General features: G+C 50.2%; 1 protein-coding gene across 1 annotated transcript in view; it reads left to right on the top strand.

The window, feature by feature from the left end:
* GLG1 (golgi glycoprotein 1) overlaps positions 1–27,520 on the top strand; it is a 658,311-nt gene extending 630,791 nt beyond the window's left edge. The window contains exons 26-27 of the mRNA XM_085637427.1: positions 25,595–25,758; positions 27,164–27,520. Of these exons, the coding sequence (XP_085493553.1) occupies positions 25,595–25,758; positions 27,164–27,188 (189 nt within the window). The 3' untranslated portion in view covers positions 27,189–27,520. The remainder of the gene's footprint in view (positions 1–25,594; positions 25,759–27,163) is intronic.
* Positions 27,521–27,972: the final 452 nt, after the last annotated feature.

The following is a 27,972-nucleotide window of genomic DNA, read 5'->3' as shown; positions in this document are numbered from 1 at the left end:
GTCATCGGAGCCAAAAGCGGACCCCGTCGGCGTGCTGACGTCAGTTCCCTTTTTTCCGCGCCGTCGACGCTGAACGGTTTTTCTAGGGGCTCTCCATTTTCTTCGAAGAAAACTTTGTATCACTTGTTGGTTTCTGATGGCTTCTTCCAGGAAGACCGGGTTTAAACCCTGCAGAGAGTGTGGCGGGCATATGTCGATCACGGACCCGCATGAAGATTGCCTCTGGTGTTTATCTTTGTATCATGACGTCGAAGAATGTCGAAGCTGCAGGAAGATGAATCCCAAAGCTATTAAAGAGCGTGAAGCTAAGCTGTTTATGGCCAAAGCCAAAAAGGAGACGAGGGGTCGAAAGAGGGCGAAGTCTTCGTCTTCCCATACATCGAAGTCGAAGAAACATAAGTAGTTCAAGAGGAGACATGGCTCTCGGTACCGTTCTTCGAAGACCAGGGCCTTGGTGTCGAGGTCGCCGACTCCGGCTGAGCGGCCTTGAAGAAAGGACTTAGTTTCTCCATCTCCTCAGGTGACGCCGGTTCCATCTCCGGATCCGGTATCGCCGGCTTCGAAAGGCTCTTCTCTGCATTAAAGACTCACCGGCTCCAGAGATGTCTCCGGTGCCTAGGGAGTAGTCTCCAGGCCGGGTTGCTTCACCTGTGCGGGCGCCATCCCCGGCTCCGCAGCCTCCAGCTCCAACTCAGGAAGGTATGGATCCATATTCTGCTTTTCCTGCTCCTGGGTCAGATTCTTCACATTTCCTTAATGCGATGTTTGGCATGTTTGCCAGGGACTCTGCTCCATCCGGTGCGCCTTCGGGCCCTGTGGGTCCTTTGGCCTTTAACTTGGGTGTTCCTCAATTTTATCCTCAAGCACCCTTTATGCCTTTCTTGCCATCGACTCCGGCTTGGAATTTCCCAGCGCCGAGATCCTCCACTCCGGCCCCTCCGACTCCTTCGGCTGTTTCCTTTGCGCCGCCTAGAGTTCGATCGGCGTCTAGGTTCGAAGCTGAGGCTCCACAGTCGACATCATTGACGCCTTCACCGGCGTTGAGTCGCAGACGCCAATTCCTAAACAACGCTCTAGGAGAGAGGCGCAGAGGCTCCTTGAAGAGGAGGAATATGCACAGAATCAGTAGGAAGGAGAGATTGCTGATTCTATGTATGAGTTTGAAGGCCTTCGCGAGGCTAGTGGCTTGGATACTTATCCTAAGTATAATCTCCCATCTGTGAATGCTGGTGTTGTGCAAGACATTGTTCCTTATGTGGTCATAAGGAAGGCGGCTGATTTGTTTGGTCTACAGCTTCCCTCAGCTGAGGTGAAATCGAATATTCTTACGGAGGTTCTTAATACATCTTCTTCAACTTCTCTTCCAGGGGATCCTCATCAATAGTCATAAGCACTGAATATTCCCGCCCATGTGCGGGGACCCCGGAAATAATAAAATTATATATGTAAAAAAACATACATATATACAGCTCTGTATATGTATAAACATATATCATTTTTTCCAAGCAAATGCAGCCCCTATAAAGAAAGGCTAGACAATGTATAAATACACATCCAATAATACATATAGGTATAATAAAACACCTAAATCTTTTTTTTTTTTTTTTTCTTTTTTAATGAGGTAAACACTCATGAGAAAGCAAAAAAGAGAAAACTGTGGGAAACACAGATCTACAACACATTGCTAGCCTGCAGGCTGCATTGCAATACAATACCATAGAGACTGAAAAGCCCTGTATAGGTAAAAACTGGCACCGTGCCTTTAAGGCAGCCCTGGCTTCCATATCCCATCATGCCTCAGGGGTGACAGTTAGGTCAGTTGTTCTTTCCGGCTCCTTCAGTCGGGACCCTGGAATTCAGCTCTTTTTTGACTTTTTAGTCAGGAATTATTTGCATTATAGTAATTTTTTGGGCTTCCTCTTATTAATATCTGGGAGCAAGTTAGTATCCTGTATTTTTCTGACTGATTTTCTGCAATTTTTGTCAGAAATATGCCTTCTTTATTTATTCCATGTCCATCTTGTGGAAAAAAGAAGGCCTCTTCAGACACACATGAGGTGTGTATTGTCTGCCTGCCGGATTCTCACTCTCCAGCTACATGTCATCATTGTAAAGACCTTTCCAAAAGGACTTTAAAGGAGAGAGAGAGGATTAGACTCTACAGCTTATCAGAACGGTCAACGTCGAGGCAGCTGGTCCCTGTTTGCTCCCCATCGGCGTCGGGCTCGGCGTCGAAGACTCCAGCGGCGGGATCGTCGCTGAGAGGTGAGGAGTCCAGGGGTTGTCATGCTGCAAAAAGAAAATCGTCGTCTACTTTAGATACAGCGACGAAGAGGATGCGTTCGTCGTCGGCGACTTCGACGTCTAAGAGATCGGCGTCGAGGGATCGGCGTCACAGTTCGACGTCAAAAAGGCATCTTTCGACGTCAAGAGAGGATCGCTCGACGTCAAGACAGAGATATCGTTCGACGTCGAAGGAAGGACATCATTCGACGTCGAACTGCAAGAGATCAGTCTATGCCGCAAGAGGTTCGTAGGCGTTCGACTCCGAAGTCGACGTCGAGACCAAGATCGCCGTCAAGACCAAGATCGCCATCGAGAAAAGATCGATCGTCGACGAAGAGACTTGGGACGTCAAGGCATTCGTCGTCGGAGCATTCGACGTCGAGGCAGGCGCCTCCGTCAAGACCGACGTCGAGGCAGGAGCCTCCGTCCTCACAGGTCTCCAAGGCTTTGGAGAAGTCCATAACGTCGAGGCGAGATTCCCCGTCGGGGTCTAGACCTCTGTTCAGACCAAGCCCTCCGTCGACGACTAGGTTCTCGACGTCGAGGCAAGAAAAATCTGCACTGATCCTCGAGGAGTCAAGTCCCAGGTCTCCGGTGATAGGCCTATCACCGTCGAGGCGGCCCTCTGCAGAGGGTTCTCAGGAGGTGTCGCATGTTCGCCTTACGATCCGGCCAGTCTCAAGGCGCAAATCCCCTCATAGACTGGTGTATACAACTTCTGAACATGATTCACCACGTCCTATATCGATCTCGCCTTCAGGATCAGAGGGCTCGAGTTCAAGATCCGAGTCACCGGAAATTGTGCATCAATCTCCAGTGCCTGCAAGAGAAAATAGTCCACTGGAAGAGGGAAATGCTGTACCTCAAAGTCCCGCGAGAGAGATGCCTCAGGACTCTGCTATGTCTTACGCAGTTAAGGCCTCACTAACAAGGTTAAGAGACATGGACTTCCCAGCGAGACCGGTCAGATCACGTTCTCGGGGAAGAGAATTTCGACGTCGCTCTCGAACACCAAGGAGGCGATCCAGATCCTCCTCTCACAGGAGAGAGTCGACCAGATCGGAGAGAAGGCGCCGTAGGACCCCTTCCTCCTACCCGTCATCTAGATCATCCAGAAGGGATTATTCGCCGACACTCTCGGAGACACCACCCTCCAGGGTATCTCCGGTGGATGATATCTCTACTTTTCAGGAAGTGTTGTGTAGAGGAGCTACAAAATTAAATATCCCAATGCCGGTTCAGATCACCTCCTCCATAATCTTTGAAACTCTTCATGAACGAGCAGTGTCACGCCCACTGTTGCCATTAGTCCCTGGTTTGCTACAACCAGTAATGGATATTTTTCTCACGCCAGCGACCACCAAATCTGCGCCGGCGCGGATTCTAAAAAAGTACCGTCCGGCTCCGGAAGATCCTCTGTTTCTAAGATCAGATCCTCCACCGGATTCTGTCATCACCGCTGCTGCCAGAAAGACGCATGCAGTAGCTGGGTCTTCAACGGTGCCCCCAGATAAGGACAGTAAGACGCAAGACTCTTGGGGGAGGAGAGTTTGCGGCTCGGCATCTTCTAGCTTAAAGGTGGCCAGCGCCTCAGCGCTTCTGGGGCGCTATGATAGATCATTATGGGACTCTCTCCAGAGGTTCATTGAAAAAGTTCCATCAGAGGACAGACGGGACTTTGAAGAAATTTTGCACGAGGGAAGTCTGGTTTCTAACCAGGTGATAAGTGCAGCGGCGGATGGGGCAACCCTAGCAGCGCATTCTTATGCCCATGGAATCACAGCCAGAAGATCATCTTGGCTCAGATTGACGGCCTTGAAGCCGGAAGCGCAGGCGAGAATACTAAATCTGCCTTTCTCGGGTAGTTCAATTTTTGGGTCTCATGCAGACGAAGAAATGGCCCGTATGAAGGCAGAGCTGGAGACCATGAAAGCCGTCGGGCTTGAAAAGAGGAAAAAGTTTCGACGCCGCAAGGGAAACGATAGGCGTAACTACCAGCAGAGGGTTCAAACCCCTCCGTGGCAGAAGAACCAGGACCAGCAAGGTCAAAAGAAACAGCAATACCAGTCCCGCAGACCATCCAGGGGACGTGGTAACAACAGGCAGTCAAACGCTGGAAACAAGGCTCCAGGGAAGCAATGAGGAACCGCTTCCTCCGATGCTGTCCACCGCTCCAGTGGGAGGAAGTGTTGCGCATAATCTTCCAGAGTGGCAATCCATCACAAAGGACAAGTGGGTTCTGAATATACTGCGTCATGGGTACTCGCTTCATTTCCGAAGCCACCCTCCATCGATTCCTCCTGTTCATTCATCCTAGTATCTAAAGCAGCTCAGAGAAGAGGTGGCGACTCTTCTGCTCAAATCTGCAATAGAAAAAGTACCCAAAAACCAAAGAGGAAAGGGAGTTTACTCCAGATACTTTCTGATTTAAAAAAGGAGTGTGAAGGTAGAGTTCAGACCCATTTTGGACTTACGGATACTGAACAAACACATAAGAAAGGAAAATTTCGCATGCTGGCGCTCCAAATATATCCTCTTCTCCGGTTGGGCGATTGGATGTGTTCGCTGGACCTTCAGGACGCATATTTCCATATTCCCATCCTACGGAATCATCGAAAATTTCTCAGATTTGTGGTAGGGAACTCTCACTATCAGTTCAAGGTTCTTCCATTTGGCCTGAAGTCAGCTCCTCGAGTATTCACAAAATGCATGGCAGTAGTAGCGGCTGCTCTGAGGCGCGCAGGAGTCTTCGTCTATCCCTACCTAGACGACTGGCTAATAAAGGGTCCATCGCCTCAGAGTGTTCGATCGCAGCTGTCGCTTTGCCTGAACTTATGTCGCAAGTTGGGTCTCAGAGTGAATGTCAAAAAGTCAAATTTTTCACCAACACAGAGGATCCACTACCTGGGTGCAACTATAGACTCCGTAGTAGGAAAAGTGTTTCCTTCGGAGGAAAGACAGTCATCCATTATCCTCAAAGGCAGGCAGATTCTATCCAACAATCTGTCGTCGGCAAGACAAATCTCATCTCTGCTAGGGGCCATGGCATCCTGCGTTTTCCTAGTGCCCAATGCCAGGTTAAGGATCCGTCCTCTCCAGCAAGATCTCGGGGACAAATGGGATCAAAGGAACTCCCTGTGGGAAGAAAAAGTTTGCCTTTCCTCAGCGGCCAGGCAGTCAGTCAAGTGGTGGCTGACGCCACTGAATCTACAAGTGGGGATCCCCTTCCATCAAGAACCCCCAACTCAGACCTTAATCACCGACGCATCCCTTCAAGGCTGGGGTGCGCATTTCGGGTCTCTACAAACTCTGGGACGGTGGTCCAGCAGCGAGCAGTTGTACCACATCAACATGCTGGAGCTCAGGGCAGTCCACCTAGCCCTCAAAGCGTTCCTGCCTGCGATCAAGACTAGTACCATTCTAGTACAGACGGACAATACCACCACAATGTACTACCTGAACAAGCAGGGGGGTACTCGATCCAGGACGCTCTCGCAGGAAGCTCAGTCCCTGTGGCACTGGATCCTAGCAAGGAACATCTCGTTGAAAGCGGTGCACCTACCAGGAGAACTCAATGTGCAAGCGGACTTACTCAGTCGTCATTTTCAAGAACCAGAGGACTGGGTACTAAACGACGAGGTGTTAGAAGACATCTTCGGGGAATGGGGGCATCTGCAAGTGGACCTCTTCGCGGACGAGCACAACACAAAATGCCTAGGCTTCGCCTCAAGATACCATCGGCCAGGATCCCTAGGGAATGCCCTTTTGATCAATTGGTCAATGGCATTTGTGTACGCTTTTCCGCCTCTCCCACTAATCCCCAAGGTGGTGACCAAGCTGCAGAATTCATCTGCCAAGATGATCCTCATAGCACCGGACTGGCCGAAGCAGTGGTGGTACACGGATCTCCTGCACATGTCGATCCGCCCCCACCAACGACTGCCGTGCAGGCCGGACTTGTTATCCAAGATGCAGGGGAAGATTTACCATCCCAGCCTTCCCTCGCTGAGCTTAACAGCATGGCTCCTGAAGTCCTCCAGTATGGCCATCTGAACCTCCCTCAAGAGTGTATGTCCATACTGAAGGAAGCCAGGAGGCCTTCGACAAGACACTCCTACTTCTGTAAGTGGAAAAGATTTTACATATGGTGTGCTCAGCATCATTATGATCCAGCAAAATGCCAGGAGGATGTAATTTTGCCCTATCTTCTACATTTAGCGAGGGCAGGGTTGAAATTTTCATCCATAAGTTCACCTAGCAGCCATTACAGCATACAGGCGTTCGCCTTCGCAGCAGTCATTCTTTAAGTTGCAGGTGGTGCAGGATTTCTTGCAAGGTCTCAAGAAAGTCTATCCCCCTGTTAGACCTCCCTCTCCTTCCTGGGAGCTAAATTTGGTTCTGTCAAGGCTCATGAGTTCTCCTTTTGAGCCTATACATAAGGCTACCCTACAGCACCTCACATGGAAGACAGCCTTTTTAATAGCCATCACTTCAGCACGGAGGGTCAGTGAGATACAGGCCCTCTGTTCTAAAGAACCCTACACTACGTTTCATCTGAATAGGGTAGTGATGAGGACTCATCCTTCATTCCTACCTAAGGTGGTATCGGACTTTCATGTAAGTCAAGCCATCTCCTTACCAACCTTTTTTCCCAACCCCTCCTCTCCGGCAGAGAGGGCGTTGCATTCTTTAGATGTCAAAAGGGTCCTAAAATTCTATCTAGATAGGACTAAGAATGTAAGGAAATCTGATCAATTGTTTGAACTATGGTGTTGTCCGTATGGGCTTTGCTGCATCCAAACGTTCCATTGCTAGGTGGATTGTTTCAAGTATTACATTGGCCTACCAACTGGCTCAGAAACCGTTGGTGGCGCGCCCTAAGGCGCATTCTACAAGAGGAAAAGCGGCTACCGCTGCTTTTCTCAATCATGTCCCACTCTCCGAGATCTGCAAGGCAGCCACTTGGAGATCTGTCCACACCTTTACCAGACATTATTGTCTGGATTCGGACACCAGAGCAGACACTCAAGTAGGACAAGCCTCCTTGAGGAATCTGTTCCATACATAATCATTTTCATGATTTTTCTTACTCCATGTGTGGTACAATTTTTTCATTTGCCTGCAGGTGGAAGGTGGGCTTGCTACTCTATTCAGTGCTTATGACTATTGATGAGGATCCCCTGGAAGAGAAGGATAAGTTACTTACCTGTAATCCTAGTTCTCTTCCAGGGGTATCCTCGTCAAAGTCATAAGCAACCCACCCGCCTCCCCAGGCAAATGAGAAGAAGTGTATTATTCATTTTGGAAAGGATATATCTTTGTGTTTAGCACTACGGTCCCGCAAAGAACAACTGACCTAACTGTCACCCCTGATGCATGATGGGGTATGGAAGCCAGGGCTGCCTTAAAGGCACGGTGCCAGTTTTTACCTATACAGGGCTTTTCAGTCTCTATGGTATTGTATTGCAATGCAGCCTGCAGGCTAGCAATGTGTTGTAGATCTGTGTTTCCCACAGTTTTCTCTTTTTTGCTTTCTCATGAGTGTTTACCTCATTAAAAAAAAAAAAAGAGATTTAGGTGTTTTATTATACCTATATGTATTATTGGATGTGTATTTATACATTGCCTAGCCTTTCTTTATAGGGGCTGCATTTGCTTGGAAAAAATGATATATGTTTATACATATACAGAGCTGTATATATGTATGTTTTTTACATATATAATTTTATTATTTCCGGGGTCCCCGCACATGGGCGGGAATATTCAGTGCTTATGACTTTGATGAGGATACCCCTGGAAGAGAACTAGGATTACAGGTAAGTAACTTATCCTTCTGAACCGTTGCTTCCCTTTACGGATGCTTTGACGGAACCAATAATAGGTGTGGCAGAAGCCTTTATCTGCTCCTGCGGTTTCTCGTTCCATCTCTAGAAGGTACAGGCCTGCTCCCGGTGATTCGGCTTTTTTATCTTCACATCCTACGCCGTAATGTTTAGTTGTCCAGGCTTCTTGTTCGAAGCAATCTTCTAGTTCTTTCCCTACCATTCTTGGTGATGGAGATTCTTAAAAAAAATGGAGCAGGCGGCAAAGAAGGTGTTCTCCTCTGCAAGTATGGCTCTTAAATCCACTAATGCAACCTGTCTTCTTGGAAGGTATATCCATGCTTTGATGGACTCAGTCATGCAGCTAGCTCCAAAGTTGCCTGAGGGGGATCGAGCTAATTTCTTGGAAGTCCTTTATGATTCACAGACTGGGCACGTCAGGTGATTCAATCGGGCCTGGACACTGCTTACTCTGTAGCTCGTGTGATGGGGTCTTCTGTGGCTGCAAGGAGACAGACTTGACTTTGATTGTCTGGTTTCTCACTTGATGTTCAGGCGACATTGCTGGATTTCCCCTTTGATGGGTCAAAACTCTTTGGCTCAAAGGCGGACTCAGCCGTAGAGCGTTTTAAGGACAGCAGGGCTACTGCAAGGTCTGTAGGCCCGTTGTTCTGCAGTCTTCAGTATCCGATGCGGGGAGCGCATCGCTCCTTTACACGTTTCCTTCCATACCCTTGATTCCTCGGGTTCTTAGAAAGATTCGCCAAGACCGGGCCCAAGTCCTATTGATCCCCCCCCCCCCCGGATTGGCCAAGAAGGGTGTGGTACACAGTTGTACTTCACCTCTCATCGCACCCTCCGCGCCGTCTCCCTCTCAGGGCAAACCTCCTCTCCCAGTCGCAGGGGCAGGTTCTACACCCCCACCTCAAGAGTCTGCACCTTCATGCCCGGAGATTGAACGGGGCAACCTGAGTTCCTTCTCTCTCCCGCCGGATATAGTGGATGTTATTTTATCGTCCAGGCGACACTCCACTAAATCGGTTTCCTCTTCCAGATGGTCCAGATTTGTTAGGTGGTGCGGAGAGAGAGAGACATTGACTCATTGAAGACCCGTTTGTCTAATATTCTGGAGTTTTGACTTTCTTTGGCACAGCACGGTTGTACTGTAGCCACTGTTAAGGGCTATTTGTTGGCCTTGTCTGCTTTTCTATGATTGCCGGACCAGCCGTCTTTATTTAAGTCTCCCATTGTCATGAGGTTCATTAAGAGCTTTACAAATAAGTTCCCTCCCACACCTTTCAATATGCCTCAGTGGGAATTGAATCTCGTTCTTACCTTTTTAATGGGTTCTCCATTTGAGCCTCTTCATACTTGCCTGTTGAGGCTTCTTTCTTTTAAAACATTTTTCTTGATTGGCATTACCTCAGCTAGGAGGGTAAGTGAGCTTCAGGCTCTTAGTTCGAAACCTCCTTTCTTGACCATTCATGCGGATAAGTTGGGTTTAAGGACCAGGGCTGCTTTCCTTCCCAAGGTGGTTACCCCTTTTCATTTGGGACAGTACATTACTTTACCTACCTTCTATCCTCCCCCTCACCCTTCCAAGGAGGAGGAGAGACTGCATCGTTTGGACCCTAAGAGAGCTGTTAGATTTTACTTGGATCGGACAAGAGAGCTGAGGCTGGACGATCAGCTCTTTGTGAGCTATGTTGGGAAGATGAAAGGCAAGGCTGTGCACAAGAGGACTCTCTCCAGATGGATTATCTTGTGCATCAAGATTTGCTACACCTTGGCCAAGAAGGACCCTCCTGAAGGTATCGGAGCTCATTTCACCAGAGCCAAGTCTACTTCTTCTGCTTTGGCTAGAGGTGTTCCTGTTGACATTTGTAAGGCAGCATCTTGAGCCTCTGTCCACACCTTTGCAAATCATTACTGCTTGGACTCTGAGGTTAGGAGGGATGGCCATTTTGCTCGTTCTGTTTTGCAAACTTTTATGGTCTAGTCAGGTGGACACCCTCCTCCAGGAGAGGTACAGCTTTGGTAGTCTATTCATAAGGTGAGGAATACACAGGCAGAAGTATCCATCAGAAGAACAAGTTACTTACCTTCGGTAACGCTTTTTCTGGTGGATACCGTATCTGCCTGTGGATGCCTCCCCGTTGTCCACCTGTTTCTACCAAAAGATTTTTTATTTTAATGTCTTGATCATGATATTTTAATAATGAGAAATGCTTATTCAGTTGCTATTTCTCGGTCTATTGACTACGCATTTGTGAGTTTATAAATGTGTATATATTTGGTATGCTATGTTTACGTTTGAAAATGTCTGTCCGCCCGTTTGCCTTGGTGGCACGGAAAAAATGGATGGAACTGACGTCAGCACGCCGACAAGGTCCTCTAATGGCTCTGACGTCATACGGTGTCGCGAGCAGAGCCGTGCTATTGTGACGTCCTCGTCGACGTGGAAGAGCTAGGAAAGAATTTCAGCAGAATGCTGGCGCAGGGGCTATTAATAAGGTGAGGAATCCACAGGCAGATACTGCTATCCCTACCCTTTTCGCACCATCAATCATCCCCCAAACGACTGACAGGACCATCTTTGCATTTTTTTTTTTTTAAGTTTTTTTTATTTTATTAAGTAACAGCAATACAACACAGCAGTCAAACAGGCAGTTTTCCATAAGGTTGAGCAGTACAATAGCCACCAACAGACAAATTTGCAGGTAACAGTTTCACCACAATACCCATCTTCAATACCCACCACCTCGCACCTATACCTCTAGGTCCTCCCGCGTCAGTCTGAGTCTGAGGCATCATCTTTTGAATCTGAGGGTGGGTCACAGATGCCACCTCTGTAGGCATTCCACGCCCCCCATTCTTTACTCCATTTGCGCAGGCAGCCCCGTCTAACAAAGGCTGATCGCTCAGCAAACATGGCCTCATCCATGTCCGCACCCCATGTTGTGAGCCTCGGCAATTCCCCAGTCCCCCATTTTTGAGCTATGTTGCGTTTGGCTATCATCATCCCTAGCGTGGCCCAGCTCTGCGCCAGGCGCGAGAGGTTGTTAGGTTCCCATATGTTCAACAGGCAGCGTCTGGGTTCTGGTACCAGCGAGACTCCCCCTGACTGTGACAGCGTGCGCATCACCTGCTTCCAGTATTCCTGGAGTACGGGGCAGTCCCATATGGTGTGGAAGAAGTTACCCACCTCCCCGCAGCCGCGCAAACAGAACGGATGCGGCACCCTACCTATACTGTGTAGAGTATGTCTGGTGTAGTAGGAGCGGTGCAAGATACGGAGCTGTACTAACCGGAGCCTCTATGGTATACCTGCCTCTAGCGGCGAAGCCAACGCCTCCCGCCACTCCGGGTCATCGAATTCCCCCACATCACGGGACCATTTCTCACGGAGAGGGCCCATTGGGTCTGGTAGGTTATTGACCAGCTTGCGATATGTGAACGATGTGGCCCTTTTTGGCATATAGTCCGTTAATAACCGGTCCTCCAAGGGCGACGCCTCCGGTACCGTCTCACCTGGCGATAATCTCGCCAGCAAGGCGTGCTTGATTTGCGTGTATCGGAACCACTCGGAGGGCGCCAGCTCATATTGCTGCTGGAGACGCTCAAATGTAATGTCACCCCTGTGCCACATGTCGCCTATCGTAGAGATCCCGATATTGTCCCAATTATCAAAGCCCCTACTGTTTCGGAGCTTCCCAAGCTGTTTTGTGTCCCACAGAGGTGTGAGTTTGGTCAAGACCCCGCGCCACCCTAACTTGGCCTGCGCCGCATGCCAAATGGCAACCGTCTGTCTAAGGGGGCCGATGAGCGCATGAGCCCGCTTACCATCGTACAGGGGTGTCAACACCCCTCGCTCTCCCAGTAGGTCTCTATCCGCTTTGAATGCTGGGTCTGTACGTGGAGCATGGAGCCATTGATTGATTACTTTTAGCTGCGCTGCCCAGTAATAGAGTTGAATATCTGGAAGCGCTATCCCTCCGTCGTACCAGCCACGAGTTAATTTGGACTGCGCTATACGCGGTGGTCTGCTGCCCAACATAAGGGTAGTCACCTGCGCCGCTATTGCGCGGAAGTATTCCGGCGGTATGCGATACGGTGTGTTTTCCAGTATATAAACGAATCGGGGCAGGGCCATCATTTTAAATAGGGCAGCTTTCCCCAGCAACGTGAGCTGCAGCGTCCCCAGTGACGTGCATCGCACCTGAGCCGGTCCAGTGGGGGTTGCAGATTCAGTTTTTGAAAGTCCGCAGGGTTTATAGTGACTTGGATGCCCAGATACTTGAACGATCCCGTCGCCGTCTGTAATGGACAGTCCACGGGGAGCCACGGAGAAGGGCCGCGCAGCACATACATCACCGATTTGGACCAGTTGATAGTATAGCCGGATGCTCTCCCGAAGATTCCGCAAATGTTGAGTATAGTGAGGATTGAGCGCCTCGGGGAAGACAGATAGAGCAGTACATCATCCGCGTAGAGGGAGATGCTGTCTTCCCAGTCATTCGTCCACTTAAGTCCCCGTATGCAGGGCTCTCAGCGGATCCACGCCGCCAAGGGCTCCAGCGCTAGGGCGAAGAGCAGGGGCGACAAGGGGCATCCCTGGCGAGTGCCACGCGTCGGGGGAAAATCCTCTGACATGTGCCCGTTAGCGGTCACATGGGCCATGGGTTTAGTATAGAGAAGCCGGACCCAAGCACAAAATTTGGGTCCAAAGCCCAAGTGCGATAAAAGCGCGAAGAGGAATGGCCACTCGACCATGTCAAATGCCATTCATGCATCCAACGAGAGCAGCACCGCTGGTTCCCTCAACCGCTCCACTCGGGCCAGCACTCCATGTAAGCGCCGCAAATTATGGGCCGTGCTCCTACCGGGCATAAAACCAGATTGGTCAGGGTGTATAATGTCCAGCAAATGCTGTATTAGCCTGGACGCTAGGAGTTTCGCAAGGACCTTTGCCTCCGCGTTCAGCAGCGATATGGGACGATAGGAGTTACACTCCGAAGCAGGTTTGCCGGGGTTCAGTATAGCCACAATGGTGGCTGTTCGCTGGTCCTGCTGGAGTTCGCCCACGCGGAGACTATCTGTAAACATGTTAAGCAAATGAGGGGCAACCGTCCCGGCTGTTCGCTTATAGAGCTCGACCGGTATGCCATTCGGTCCCACCGCCTTACCCGATTGCAGCGCAACGATTGCCGTTTGCACCTCCTCTGCCGTGATGTCAGCCTCCAAGACTTTCACCGCCTCGGGGGAGAGCCGGGGCATCGCCAAATCTCGCACATACGTCCCCGCTTCCTCTTCCGTCATTAAAGAGGTGGAGGAGTAGACCTGCTGGAAGTGACTCGCAAGGCCGCCCACTATAGCGTTAGGGTCCGTCAGCATCCGGCCGTCTACCGATCTGAGTTGCGCTATCCATCTGGTTCCACCCTCCCGCCTGTCCAGCCACGCCAGGAGCTTCCCAGTCTTATCACCCAGATCATATATCTTGTGCTGCGTGGCTACCAACTGTTGCTTTGTGTGCTCCGTGAGGTGCGGCCTATATTTGGTCTGTGCGGTTTTCAAGACCGAGGCTGACTCCGGGGAGGGGTCTCGAGCCTGGTCCACCTCTGCTGAGTGCAGCTCCAGCTCGAGCGTCTGCAGCTCTGCCAGATTACCTCGCTTATGCGCTGCTATGATTGTGAGCGCTTTATCCCGGAGGACCGTTTTATATGCCTCCCACAAGATCGTCGGCGATGCAACAGAAGGGGCATTTTCTGCAAAGTAGAGGTCTGTTGCCTTCGAAAGTGCCTTATGGATCGCGGGGACCTGTAGATAACCGGGACGAATTGAGGGGCTACGGCGGCGTGCGAGGTGGTAACATTCATACTTCAGAAGCAGTGGGGAGTGGTCGGAGATACCCCGGGGGTCTGATTTCAACACTGTCTATATTGCGAAGACAATTGGTGGAGCCCAGGAAATAGTGAATCCTAGTGAGACTGTTGTGCACCCGAGTGATACGTGTATTGCTTAGTTGTTGGGTGATGCAGCCGCCATAAGTCCGACAGCCCCAGGGCTTCAATAAAGCCTCCGAAACAGGACACTCCCGCCCCACCCGCTCGCTGAGGGTGTCTCAAGTGTTTCGTGCACAACTGCGTTAAAATCACCACCAAGAAGCAGTTCCCCCTCTGGCAGGTCAAGAAGAAACTCACTGAGCGCCGGCAGCGCAGTAGCATGCATCGCGGGAGGGATATAAACGGAGACTATGTTAAGGGGGCGTCCCTCCATTGGGTGGCTATCGCCGCAAACCTCCCTGAATTGTCCGTTTTGCAGCGTGAATCTTTCTGGATTCACTATGCTGTGCATTATTCCGCGATCTTGTGGTTGGGTCCGGATTCGTAGTCTTTTCTTTGTTTTTTTTTTTTTTTTTTTTTTGTAGCCCAGGTGGGCGTCGACGTCCACCATTTGGTGCACCTCCCGTGACGTCGTCGTGCTTCCTGCGGAAGTCCCACCTTTGGGGCGCCATCTTCAGATTCTTTTTTCCGCCGTTGGGTCTGGATCGACATCGGGAAGCTCCAGAAATTCACTCGGAGGAAGAAGGAAGAAAAGCGAGTTTCATCGATAGAATCAAGAGAAGACATCAGGAATTGAACAGATTTCATCAGGAGCGCTAAGAAAGAGGACCAGCGAGCCTTTTTCTTCGACAGCCCTGGAGAATGCACGCTCAGAGACCCTGAGCGAAATGGACAAGACGCCATTCAAGTTCTGCCCAAACTGCCACCACAAGTTCGCGCAGAGAGACCAGCATCCGGTCTGCAACCTCTGCCTACCGGTCGATCACCAGAGTATCGACTGCAACGCCTGCTCAGCCTTCGCGCCGAAGACACTCAGGGTGAGAGAGCGGCAGAGAAGGGCCAACGCCAACATGGACGGCAAGGGGAAGCCCCCGACGCTCTACGCTCTGGGCCTCTCCTCAGACGACGAGGACAACGTCGCCGAGACAGCCGAAAACTTCACGGTCGTAGAGACCGACAAGAAAAAAGAAGACGAGGTAAGAGAATCGTCGAGCGCAAAACAAAAAGTACCTCGACAACACGAGGGTGACTCGAGAAAAACTGAGTCAAAGTCCACAAAGGGAGCCCCGCCGCCGAAAACTTCGACGTCCAAGGGGGGAACTTCGGACAAAAGGCCCAGCGGATCCTTACAAAAGGACTCCCAGGTGCAGAAAGACGCCGAAAGGCAAGGGTCGTCGAAATCATCCCATGAAACGGGCCGATCGACGCAGAAAGAACGTTCGACGTCGACGCAAGTTTCATCGAAAAGACCCGCGGTCGACGCCGAAAGCATCTCCGAAATGGAGAAAAAGAAGAGGCGGCTCGAGGCCGAAATGGAGAACATCCTTCAAAGGAAGAAGGAGTTCGACGCCAGGATGAAGGAATTCAAGATTCCAACAGTTTCATCGGCGGACGTCGTCGAGGTCGAAGAGGAGTTCGACGCCGAAGGGCTGACAAGGGATCTCGAAGAAGAGGAGGAGCCCTATTATGAGGAAGAAGCCGAGGAAGAAGACCAACAGTCGTTCTACGAATCGGCGGCATCTACCAGCAACGACGTCGAATGGCACGATCTCGACACCGAAAACCCGGAGGAGCCCGTGGACACGTACCCCTCGAGGCCTTCGCCACCCGACGACATCGGGGTATACAATATGGTGGTGAAGAGCGCAGCACTGGCCTTCGGCGTCAAACTCGACGAGGAGAGGCCGAAAGCCGATTTTCTCGTCGAAACACTGCTCCCCATCCAGACTAGGAGTCAGTTCCTCCCCATGCTACAAAGCGTGATGAACCAGGGGAGAGAAGCCTTCAAGGAGCCTGCCACCTGCCGGTCGATCACACCCAGGACAGAGAAGAAATATAAGCACTCCTCCCTGGACCCACCTTACATCAAGGGTAGCGTCACAGCAGACTCCATCATAGCCTCCACGGCCAGGAGAAGGGCCAACGTTCCAGCAACTTCGGGCCCACCTCCGGATAAAGAGAGCAGGAGGATCGACCTCACAGGCAGAAAGGTCGAGAGGAACGCCGCAATGCACTGGCGCATGGCGAATTCGAATGCACTCCTCAATAGACACCAATACCAACACTGGGATGAGATGGGGGAGCTAGTAAAGCACCTCCCCGAAGAATACCGCCAGAGAGCCTCTCACCTGGTGGATGAAGGAAAGAACATCGCCAACTCCTGTATAAAGACGGCGTTGGATGGGGCAGAGACTTCAGCAAGACTCATGGCCATAGGGGTCACAGAGAGGAGGCATGCATGGCTAAGAATCTCGGGATTCAAACCGGAAGTGCAGAACAACATCCTTGGCACCCCCTTCAACGGAGAGACACTGTTCGGAGCAACGGTGGACGAAAAGCTCACCCAGCTCAAGAAGGAAAACGAGACAGCGAGGTCCATGGGGGCCCTACAGCTGAGGGGAATGAGACGAGGTAATCCCTCGAGGAGACCCTACGGTAGGGGTGCAAGCCAACAAGGGACATCGCACCAGGCGTTCCAACAAGGTCAGCCGGGCGAAGGTCACGGTCAAGGTCAGCAGAAGCAAAGCTGGCAATATCAACCTCGGGGCCAGTCCTTTCGCGGGAGAGGGAACGGACGTGGCCAAAGGAGGAGAGGGGGCGATCAGCCCTCCTCGAAGTGACTCAGCACGCAAGAAGACGCCTACCCTCGTCAAGTCCCCAAGGGTGAGGCGCAGAAAAGTGTCATCAGGGGGAAGAGAAGATTCAAGAGCCTACGAGCATACGTCACCAGTAGGCGGAAGGCTGAGGTTCTACCTTCAGGAGTGGCGGCGCATAACCACAGACAAGTGGATACGGAACATCGTGCAGTACGGATACTGCGTAGACTTGGAGAAAAGACCTCCAAACAGGAAACCGAAAGGAAGACAGAGATCTGCCCAAGAACTGGCAATACTCAGAGAGGAAACGCGGAAACTCCTACAAAAGGGAGCCATAGAGGCAGTGCCGTTCGGGGAACGCAACAAAGGGGGTCTACTCAAACTACTTCGTGGTTCCGAAGGTAGACGGAGACCTCAGGCCCATACTGGACCTCCGTTACCTAAACAAGTTCATAAGAACGCAAAGGTTCAAAATGACTTCACTGCAGGAGGTACTGCCACAGATAAGAGAAGGGGACTTCATGGTCACCGTGGACCTCAAGGATGCCTACCTTCACATCCCAATAAACAGAAGGCACAAGGGCCTTCTAAGATTCAACATCGAACAGGAACACTACCAGTTCACAACCCTGGCCTTCGGATTAAAATCAGCGCCAAGGGTCTTTACAAAATGCCTGTCGGCGGTAGCGGCACACCTACGAAAGCAGGGCATACACGTATACCCATACTTGGACGACTGGCTGGTCAAGGCAAACTCACGCGAGAAGTGCGAGAGGCACGCAAAACGCGTAACGGACACCCTCACAAATCTGGGATTTTCCATCCACTGGGGAAAATCATCGCTGGAACCGGAACAGGTAAAGATTTTCCTGGGGGCACAGATCAACTCCCTCAACAGTACAGTAGTGCCCAGCGACAGGAGGACAGATGCCCTACTGAAGGAGACGCAGCTCTACCAGAAGGGGCGAGCTCTGACAGTGAGGGCGGTGAGCAAGATGATGGGGATGATGGCGTCCTGTATCCAGCTGGTGCCGAATGTACGCCTGCACATGAGACCATTCCAGGAATGGCTGCAACAGCAATGGTCACAAGCAAACGGAAGTTGGGAGGATCTAGTGGTTGTTACGCACGCAGTGCAGGAGGAGATAACTTGGTGGAACAGAGACAACATAACAGGGAGAAGCCTGACACCACCAAGCCCAACAGTGACCATTACCACGGACGCATCGCAGATGGGATGGGGAGCGCACATGGACAACCTCAGAGTGAGGGGTCTATGGGCTCCGGCAGACGCGGTCCGCCACATCAACTACCTCGAGTTGAAAACGATACTGCTAGCCCTGAAGGCATTCCAGAGACACCTGTGCGGGCAGAGGGTCTTGGTACAGACAGACAACACCACGGCGATGTTCTACATCAACAAACAAGGGGGGACACAGTCGTTTCCCCTCTCATCCCTAGCTCAGGAGATTTGGAGATGGGCCATACCTCTCAGGATAGATCTACTGGCAATTCACCTACCGGGGAAGGACAATGTGGAGGCAGACTGGCTAAGCAGGCAGACCTCAGCATCACACGAGTGGGAGCTCAATGGCCAGGAAACGGAGAAACTCTTCCGTAGATGGGGGACTCCCACAATAGACCTTTTTGCAACACGCCACAATGCAAAATGCCAAAGCTTCGCGTCCAGGCAACCAGATCAGCAATCCAAGGGAAATGCCCTATGGATAAGCTGGTCGAGGACATTTGCCTACGCCTTTCCACCGATACCCCTGTTGCACAGAGTGCTCGACAAGTGCAGAACCAGCAACATGACTCTGATCCTGGTGGCCCCACAGTGGGCGAGGCAGACATGGTTCTCTCAGATTCAAGAAATGGCGCAAGGCAATCCGTACAAGTTCGAGAGAAGAAAAGACCTGCTCTCAATGCAAAACGGGGAGGTCCTGCACCCAGAGCCAGAGACCCTCAACCTAGCAGCATGGCTCCTGAAGACCTAGAGTTCGCACACCTAAGGTTACCTCAGAGCACTATGCGAGTGCTACGGGAGGCAAGGAAACCTACTACAAGAAAGTGCTACAGCGCAAAGTGGAAGAGATTCACGGTGTGGTGCAGGAAGAAGGGCCTGCACAACAGAATGACAAGAGACTCAACTGTGCTGAGGTACCTCACACACCTTCTAAAGAGTAACCTCTGCTCGAGCTCCCTAAGGGTGCACCTAGCAGCGATCGTTGCCTACACCAGAGGTGAGAAGGGTGGAAGTTTCTTCAGCTCGCAGGTGGTGAAGAGATTCATGGAGGGAGCCAAAAGAATGGCACCCCCGAAAAGGTTGCCGCCGCCGGCATGGAATTTAAACGTGGTTCTGACGGAGCTCATGAAGGTGCCGTTTGAACCCATTCACAAGGCCAATCTACAAATGTTGACGATGAAGACTGCCTTTCTAGTGGCCATAACCTCACTACGCAGAGTGAGCGAGCTTCAAGCACTAACGCTACAGGAGCCCTACATTCAAATTCACAAGGACAGGGTAGTCCTGAGGACGGACCCACACTTCATGCCCAAGGTAGTGTCGGCGTTCCACATGAATCAGAGTATCCAGATACCGAGTTTCTTCCAAAACCCGACTACAAACGCAGAAAAGGCCCTGCACACCCTCGATGCCAGAAGAGCGGTGATGCACTACATTGAAAGAACCAAGGAACTCAGGAAGTCAAAGCAGCTGTTCGTGTCCTTTGCTACTAGCTTCATGGGTAGACCAGTGACCAAGGGCACCATCGCTAGGTGGATTGCCCTCACTATTCAATTCTGTCACAAACAGGCTGGACAGGAGCTAACGGAGGGGCCGCAAGCTCACTCCACAAGGAAGAAGGGGGCCACAGTTGCCTTCCTGGCAAACACGCCCATCCAAGACATTTGTCTCGCAGCAACTTGGGCATCTGTGCACACGTTCACAAAGCACTACTGCGTGGACATTCAAATGAATAAGGAAGCACAGGTCGGACAGAAGGTGCTACAACACATTTTCAACGACCAGCGATCATCTTCCACCCAGCCACCACAAAAATAGGAAAACCGCTACAAAGTCTATGCACAGCATAGTGAATCCAGAAAGATTCACGCTGCAAAACGAAAAGTTTCTTACCTGTCGGTGTAGTTTTGCAGCTTGAAGATCTTTCTGGATTCACTAGCGAACCCACCCACCTCCGCCAGGAAGATGAGGCTGGAGGAAGAGGGGGTGAAATGGATAGGATCAAATAGGTGGATACGTACAGAAATATGGACAAAAGGATTAATCAATCGCCTAGGGTTAAAAAAAAAAATAAAAAAAAAGGAAAACAGGGAAAAAAGAACCCGAAGATGGCGCCCCAAAGGTGGGACTTCCGCAGGAAGCACGACGACGTCACGGGAGGTGCACCAAATGGTGGACGTCGACGCCCACCTGGGCTACAAAAAAAAAAAAAAAAACAAAGAAAAGACTACGAATCCGGACCCAACCACAAGATCGCGGAATAATGCACAGCATAGTGAATCCAGAAAGATCTTCAAGCTGCAAAACTACACCGACAGGTAAGAAACTTTTCGTTTTTTGTTTGTGTATAATTAATGGGTATTGCTTCCACACCAGAATGCCCACCCCCCTAGACCCGGAAGTAAATTCTGAATGTGCCACCATTCTATATCCCCACCGGTCCATTGCTCCACTAGTGGTGTTAGTCAGATGGGTTTCTTGTAGTAGGACAATCGCTGGTGCGCATCTCTTAATACTATGCAAGACTAGGCCACGCTTAATCTTGTCCCCCAATCCATGCACGTTCCACGTGAGCAGGGAGAGTGGCGGTATCGGAGTGGAGGAACTCTGCGCAGGCGCCCCCTCACAAGCAGCCGACATTAGAATGCTTGATAGCAAGAATAACTAACCGCGCGTGGAAAGCAACTCTCAGTGTGCTGTAGTGGCTGTGTACTGCATTGCAAACATTACTGTCAATTTGAACCGCGAATACTGAAAAGAACCAATAAAATACCCCCGACCCCCTCCCTGCCTCCCTGCCATACGGACTCCAAACTGCCCGCCTCCCCAACTCAGCAGAGTGCTCAGAACCCATACCCCAGTACCTAACTTGTGTGCAAGGAGCGGAAGGTCCGAGGAAGACCTGAGGCTTCCCCATTTCAAACGTCCAAATGTTCCGAGCTATATTAAGATTACGCCGACACCTCACCAGCCAGGAGTTATCCCCCTTACCCTGCAGCGTTCAAGCAAGAGTCAGAGTTTATCGTTCCTGGATTAAGCCTCGTGTTGCAGCCGGGCCGCAGCTTCCAGAGCATCATCTCGGCCAGTTGGGTCCGCCACTTCTCCAGGTGGCCGCTGTCGCCTGTCTGGACGTCCTGAGCGTTTCACCTGCTGCCATCCCTCGAGCCAGTCATGCGCTTCCTCTGGTGATTGGAAAAACCATGTTTTTCCATCCGCTACCACTCGCAGTCTGGCCGGAAATAACAAGGAGTAGGAAAGTTCGCGGGCCCTCGGTTTCTTTTTTACTTCCAGGAAGCTCCTCCGGCGCGCTGACACAGCCGCCGTGTAGTCCGTAAAAAAGGACACTTGTGAATTTTGTATTCGCTCTGGTGGAGCCGCACGGGCCGTCTGGAGAATGACATCACGATCTCGAAAATTAAAAATGCGGGCTAGGACCGGCCGGGGGGGGGGGGGCTCCGACCTTAGGCCTACCCCCGGGTACCCTGTGTGCCCGCTCCACCGAGAAAAAGGCAGAGAGGCCCCTGGGCTGCAGTTCAGATTTTATGAGGTGCTCCACGTAGAGATCCATGGCTGGGCTCCCCTCGCTCTCCGGAATGCCCGTGATGCGTACGTTGTTGCGGCGGGAGCGTCCTTCCTGGTCCTCAAGCCTCTCGAACATTCGTTTGTTTTCGGCCTCTAATTGCGACACTTTTTGGAGCAGAAAGCTAGAGTCTTTCGCCAGGTCAGCGGTCACCTGCTCAACCTCCGTGACTCTGGCGGTCATTTTCTGGAAGTCAGCGCGGAGGAGCGTCACGTCCGTGGAAATAGACCCCACCGTTTGCACTTTAGTCAGGGCGGCCATGATATCCTCTAGGGTCACTTTAGGCGGGCTGGTTGTGTCAGGGGTCTTCTCTACCCGAGCAGTGTGCTCCTTCATCGGGGGAGAGTCTTTGGTGTACGCATATTTGTCTAGTTTCCCTTGCTGCTGCGCCCTACTCCCCTTACCACTCATGACGGAGCCGGGGACCAGGAGGCACCGAGGGCCGACAGCGCCACGGCACAGGGAACAGAGCCAGTCGCCTTTTCACTCCACGCTGAGCCCTAGGCGGCGTCGCCACTCCTCAGGCGCGAGGGCAGGACGCTCTCCGGGTGGTACACCAGTTATACACCCACCAGCACTCCGGGGCTCCTACAGCTGCTTGCACTGGCGTGACCCACTCATCCGCTCCCCTCGTGTGGTGCGTCGCAGTCCCACCGATCACCGCCTCTGTACCTGGCTCTTGTAGGCGGCAGTCGTACTCCACACTGTGCAGTCCGGGCGCTGCTGATAACTATTCAGGCTCTCTCACCAGTTCCCGGGCATCCAGGCCATCAGTCGTGACTCTTACAGGTGCCGCGTAGCCGCCAGCCCCCCGGCGATGCGGCAGCTCACCCGATGCGCCGGGGGTCCGATTGGGGAGTGGGCGTCCGCCGCGACAGTCAGGCTCCAGGCACCCCCCTGGGCCGCCGTCCGTACGGCCCGAGTGGCCTCTAGGCTGAAGGGACCGGTTCACTGCGATCCCGGGTCTCGTGGGCAACACCCGGGTCGCGCTTCCCAAATCGAGGTCCCGGCTTCCGCCGAGGAGATAGGCCGCAACTACCAGCACGGCGCCGGCCGCTTCACGGGCTATGGGGAGACTCCGGAGCGGTACCGCTGGGCGCCGCTTCATCGCGGCGTCACAGGCGCGGACTTTGGGCTCGGACTAAGGCACGGATCAGTGAGCGGATGGCGGGGAAGACGGTCTCACCCCCGGAGCTCCTTCAGGCTGCGGCCATTACGATCGGCAGCTAGCCACGCCCCCCTCATCTTTGCATTTTTCAGAAGTGAGTGCAAGCCCTTTTGGCCAAAGGGATTATTACGAGGGTGCCCACGCCAAAAGTAGGATGTAGTTGTTCTTCACACTACTTTCTGGTACCCAAGTGTTTGGGGTGCTGTTCAGCTTCTGGACATGTCTGTCTTTGTGATTGTTGCGGTGCAAGCAGCCAGGCAGGATTTGTCGGCAATCTCGATGCAGAACCTCTTTTCATACAACTTTGGCTCTTCATTGTCCTTCCTTCAATTCCCAGTAGATGAATCTGAGTTCCTGGTGTCAGGGAGATCCCTAAATACTGAATTTAGGGGAATTGAAGGGAGTGTAGTGTTATAGCCAATTGGCTACTTAAACCTGGGGTGGGTGGGCATAATCCTGACACAGAGTTCCTTATTTCATCAAATTCAAAATGGTGGAACCCTTCTTTTGTGGTGCATATCAGGCAGCGCACCTTAGGGTTGTGGCTAACCTGGTGGTGCAACACTCCTGCTTGCATAACGAATTTCCCGCCTGTCCTGGTGCCAAATGGGCCTCGGGGCAGGGTGTGCCATTCCCACATCAGGGGGAAGCTGGGGTTGTATATCAAAGGCAGCAGGGGCTTTGAATCCCCTGGCCTAGATATGTTCCATCCTGCTAGAGGAGGTGTGAACACCTTCCTCCAGAGCAGGCAATGTTTTCGGCTTTAGAGCCTGCGCTCTCACCTGCAGGGGGTCAGAAATGACTCTGTGGGGGCAGGCTGGATGATGCCAGCACACTAGATAGTGGTAGGTTTTTCAGTGGGCACCTCTAAGGTACTCTTTGGGTACATGTCATAATACATCTTGTATTAGCAATAGTACAGATTTATTAAGATAAGGTGTTTGATACCAAACACCATAGGTTTCAGTAAAGCCATAATGAGGCTGAGGAACTCGTAATAACCATTGACCAGTACATATACTTAAGGCCTCCTTGTTAACTTGTACCATCTAATAATTGAACTAAACAGCACAGGGTTCTATCTGCTCATGCAGCTATGCCCTCACATGTATAATAATGCACCATGCCGGCTGTTATATGGGGGACTTACATATGTCACATGCAGTGACTTTGGCATGGCACACAGTGAGGGTGCCATGTTGTTTTCACTCATGGTTTGCACCATGACACGCAGACTTCAATGGCACTCTATGCAGTTTGTATGGTGGTCCCTTAGGGTGGCATAATACATCCTGAAGCCCTTAGGGACCCTCACTGGTACCTATGCCCTAGGTCCCAGGGGTACAACTTACCAGGAACTTACAGGGGGCCCAAATGTGTGCCAATTGTGTTAGACCATTTTACCTTGTATTAGGGAAAGAGCTCTGGCACTGAGGCCTGGTTAGCAGGGACCCAGTGAACATCAGTCAAAAAACATAAGTACCAGTGGCAAAAAGTGGGGGTGGACATGAGAAAAGGGGGGCACTTTCCTATGCTATGCATTTACCCTCCTAGGCTCAGGGCGCTGCAATTCTTTGGGGGGCAACAACTGTTCTCCTGTACAAATGGGCTGCTGCAAGACCTTCAGTGCACTCACTGTTACCAACAATAGGAAATTTAGATTCCCCTCACCACCACCAACTTGGGGAGCATGGGCAAGTTTACTCCCAGCTCTGTTGTAAGCTGGACTACGCCCCTCTTGGTTCTAGGGGCTGGACGGGAAAAGACCTGGACCTCCCCTTTGTTTTCTGTCACCTTCTTTTGTTTGATATATTGTTGACATAGACCACATGTAAACATGTATGCTGCAGGATGGTCAATCAACTTCCCCACGACCTGTCCACACTTGAGCTACTCTCTGTATATCTTTGTATGAGTGGTCGCATTTGCCTACGGATATGCTGGGTAAAGGGGTCCATGTTATGTTTTGTATTAAAATGTACTAATAAAGATATTTGCACGAAAAAATAAGAAACCTCATAACTGTTCGGGCTTCACTTTTCTGTTCAAGCATTGCACAGGCTGATTTACATTCAGGTGGTTCAGGTCTTTAGTGGTACAGTGAGCAAATAATTATGCTGGGCAGCATTCAAGTCTATCAGTAGTGGAAATTAATTGAAGCATCATACCCATGACTGTGTTTTTTCCCTCACTATGTTCCAGCAATTATTCAACCAAGTCCACTAACTGTTGCAGTCCTCGACAGTTCTGCCATACCTAGTCTAATTTGAGGATCACATTATTTCATAATACACACTATCTTTTTTAGCATTCTCCAAATAGGTCTCTAAAGTCCTTAATGTTTTTGCAACCTTACTCTTTCCTATTTTTACTGGCATCTGCAGGCTTCTAAAGCTAATGAGATGATTTTCTTTTTCTTTCCATAAAATAGAATCATATAATTTTAACTCTGATGGAAATCAGTCTGACAAATACATTGGCATTTGAATCAGATTTGTTTTTGGAAACCTTTAAAGCCTCCGTTTCAGCCTATAAATTGATATCTGCACGAAGACACTTGAGATGCTTTGCTGGTTTCATCTACTGACTGTTTTCCACTTTGAAAGTGTGACCATTTTGAATAATCCAGACTTACCCCTCTTTAGTTTTGCACTTTTCCTTGTTTATATAAAAAAACAAACCTTCCTCTCCAGAGGCAACATTACCTTGTTAAATTTTCATGCTGATATCTCCGCTCTATTCTAGCCATAGCCTACGTTTTTCCATAAATTTGTTAGCTTGGTTTGTTGATGCACATTTATTTATGGTTTTCATTATTTTTCCACTTCCCTAGGTAGCCCCTGCTGAAGGATTTGCTGATCTTGCTGCACAAGTGATGACCTCTCCTTCCAAGAACTATATTCTCTCCGTGATCAGCGGAGGTGTCTGCATCCTCTTTCTCGTGGGCCTTATGTGTGGCAGATTTACCAAGCGAGTGACACGAGAACTAAAGGACAGGTAGAGCCTGAATTCCGACGCTTCCTTTTAATCCCCAAACCCCAAGTGGCCCGCATCATTCTGAGAGGTGCCTACCCAGTGCTGCTCCTTTGTACAGCCCTTCTGTATAGTTGAAGCCCTCTGCCCCCTCCTTCTGTGAGAGTGAGGAAAAGAGATTTCCCCAACCAAGGCATGCAGCACTGGCCTCCACAGGCATCCAATCCTTTTCTTTATCCCCGGTCTTGGATTTATTTTGTTTCCTCATCATCTTGGAACAATCAAATCATGTGGCTGCATCATTAGCTGGCTCCTGTGGTTCTCTGACTCCACCCACCCATGACTATTATCGGACTATCAGTTGAACTGCCTGTAGACTGTGTCCTTCATTCATATACTTCAACTCTTAAAAGGCGTCACTTGGAACCAGACTTGGAGTCAAAACGTGCCATGGCTCAGTGTGGTTTGTTTTAAGGAAGTAAAATAGAAGTTCATGAGTATCTTACCTCTGGCCCTCCAGCAACACTGTCGCCACTTCATGCACTCCAGTGACTGATCTTTTTAAGACTTAACAAACTGTTTGGTATGGAAGACGGAATCCATGTTTGGTGTGCTAACAGGAAAACATTTGCTGAAAACTGTGGAACACTAATTGTAGATTACAGGGAGCTGTAGCATCTGTTGCATCACAGTTCTCTTGGTTCCTAGTTCGAGGGGACATTATGCAGAGCATGGCCATCTGACCCATCACTTTCAAACTGGAATGCTCAACTATTTTCCCCCTGATATGGATCTTCAGAAAAGCAAAGGTGCGAGATGGACAAGCACGCTGCCAAATCCTTTCTCTGTATTGTGCAAATATAAAGCGCCATCTACTCAATGTGAAAGCCCTGACCATGCAACCATGCTAAGATCTGCAACAAAACAATGAAAGGCATGAACCCAGTTTGAGTTTCATATACCGTCGGATAACTTGATTAACCAGGAATGTCAATTCCCCAAAATAGATGTATTTATTTAAATGTCTCCGGAGTTCCAGATTGACTTACCACAACCCCAGGATGCTTGCACCTCTGCAGTAAATTTCACACATTGGTTTTGTGGCATATTGCCATGTGTGTCTCACACCCCAAGTAACTAATGGAATCTCACCAAGTATGAGAGAACCTGGAAGGCATTTGCTTGCATAATCTTCATTACAGCAGGGCAGGTGCCAGGGTGAACTGACTAATTTCTAGAGTACTCTGGTATGGGGAAAATAGTAAATTGGGATGCGTGAAGGGCAGGGAAAGTAAGATGGGTTAGAGGCCATGATTTAAAGAGAAGTTGCTTGAATCTTTAGGAATACTTTGATATGTTTGTTAGTCAGCAGCCAATAGCCAAATTGACAGATGGTATATATATATATGTATATTTTTTTTCTTTGCAGAATTGGGGAGAAACTGTTGATGTAAATTTTTTTGCGATGGATTATTATGATGCCTCTTTGAAGCCGCCCATGATTTGCTGGTACTCATCTTCCCACCTCTTGCAATGTCGTCCGTGGAAGACCTACTCCACCTGTCTCCTTCTCCTTTATTCCATGGCAACCAGAGTAACTTGAATAAAGTGGAAATAATTTTTAATTGAACATAATTAATCCTTTTTGGACTTTGGCGCTAGCCCTGGGATCCTGTCTCCTTACTTGGAGGTGACTGTGCCATGGACACTCAGAACAGAAACTTGCTGGTGTTTAGAAATCGAGGTGTAACTGTCCTTTCAAATTAATAAAGATGATTTTAAGATATGGCTTGTGAAAGTTTATTTAAATCCTGCTGTGCCTCTGACCCTGCACTACCTGTGCACAGCCAGTGTTTTTTCAGGAAATTGAACAAAAAGGCACATTTTAAAGAAATTCTAAGTTGAACAGGTTGAGGTGTTTAGGAATTGAGGTCTAGAGCACCATGATATCCAAGCCTCCTTGCATCCAGCAGAAATAGGGGCAGTAAAAAGTGTTTTTAATTGTCTAAAGTATTTATTTCTAATGGAATAAATATTCCCACAGATTCCCCACCTTATCAATACTCCCAAGTTTCAAAGTTGTTCGGAAACCTATTTTTCCAGTAATTATCTACTTCAGAAGTGACATCTGAACCAAAAGTCATTTAGTAGGCTTAATTAATATTAATTGTAACTGAGAGGCAACATGAAGGTATGAATGAGGTGGTATTTGCACAGCATGGCTGTTACCTAGAGGGG

The sequence above is a fragment of the Triturus cristatus genome, chromosome 12 (assembly GCF_964204655.1).
Source record: "Triturus cristatus chromosome 12, aTriCri1.1, whole genome shotgun sequence".
Lineage (NCBI taxonomy): Eukaryota > Metazoa > Chordata > Amphibia > Caudata > Salamandridae > Triturus > Triturus cristatus.
This window is presented reverse-complemented; position numbering and strand designations above follow the sequence as displayed.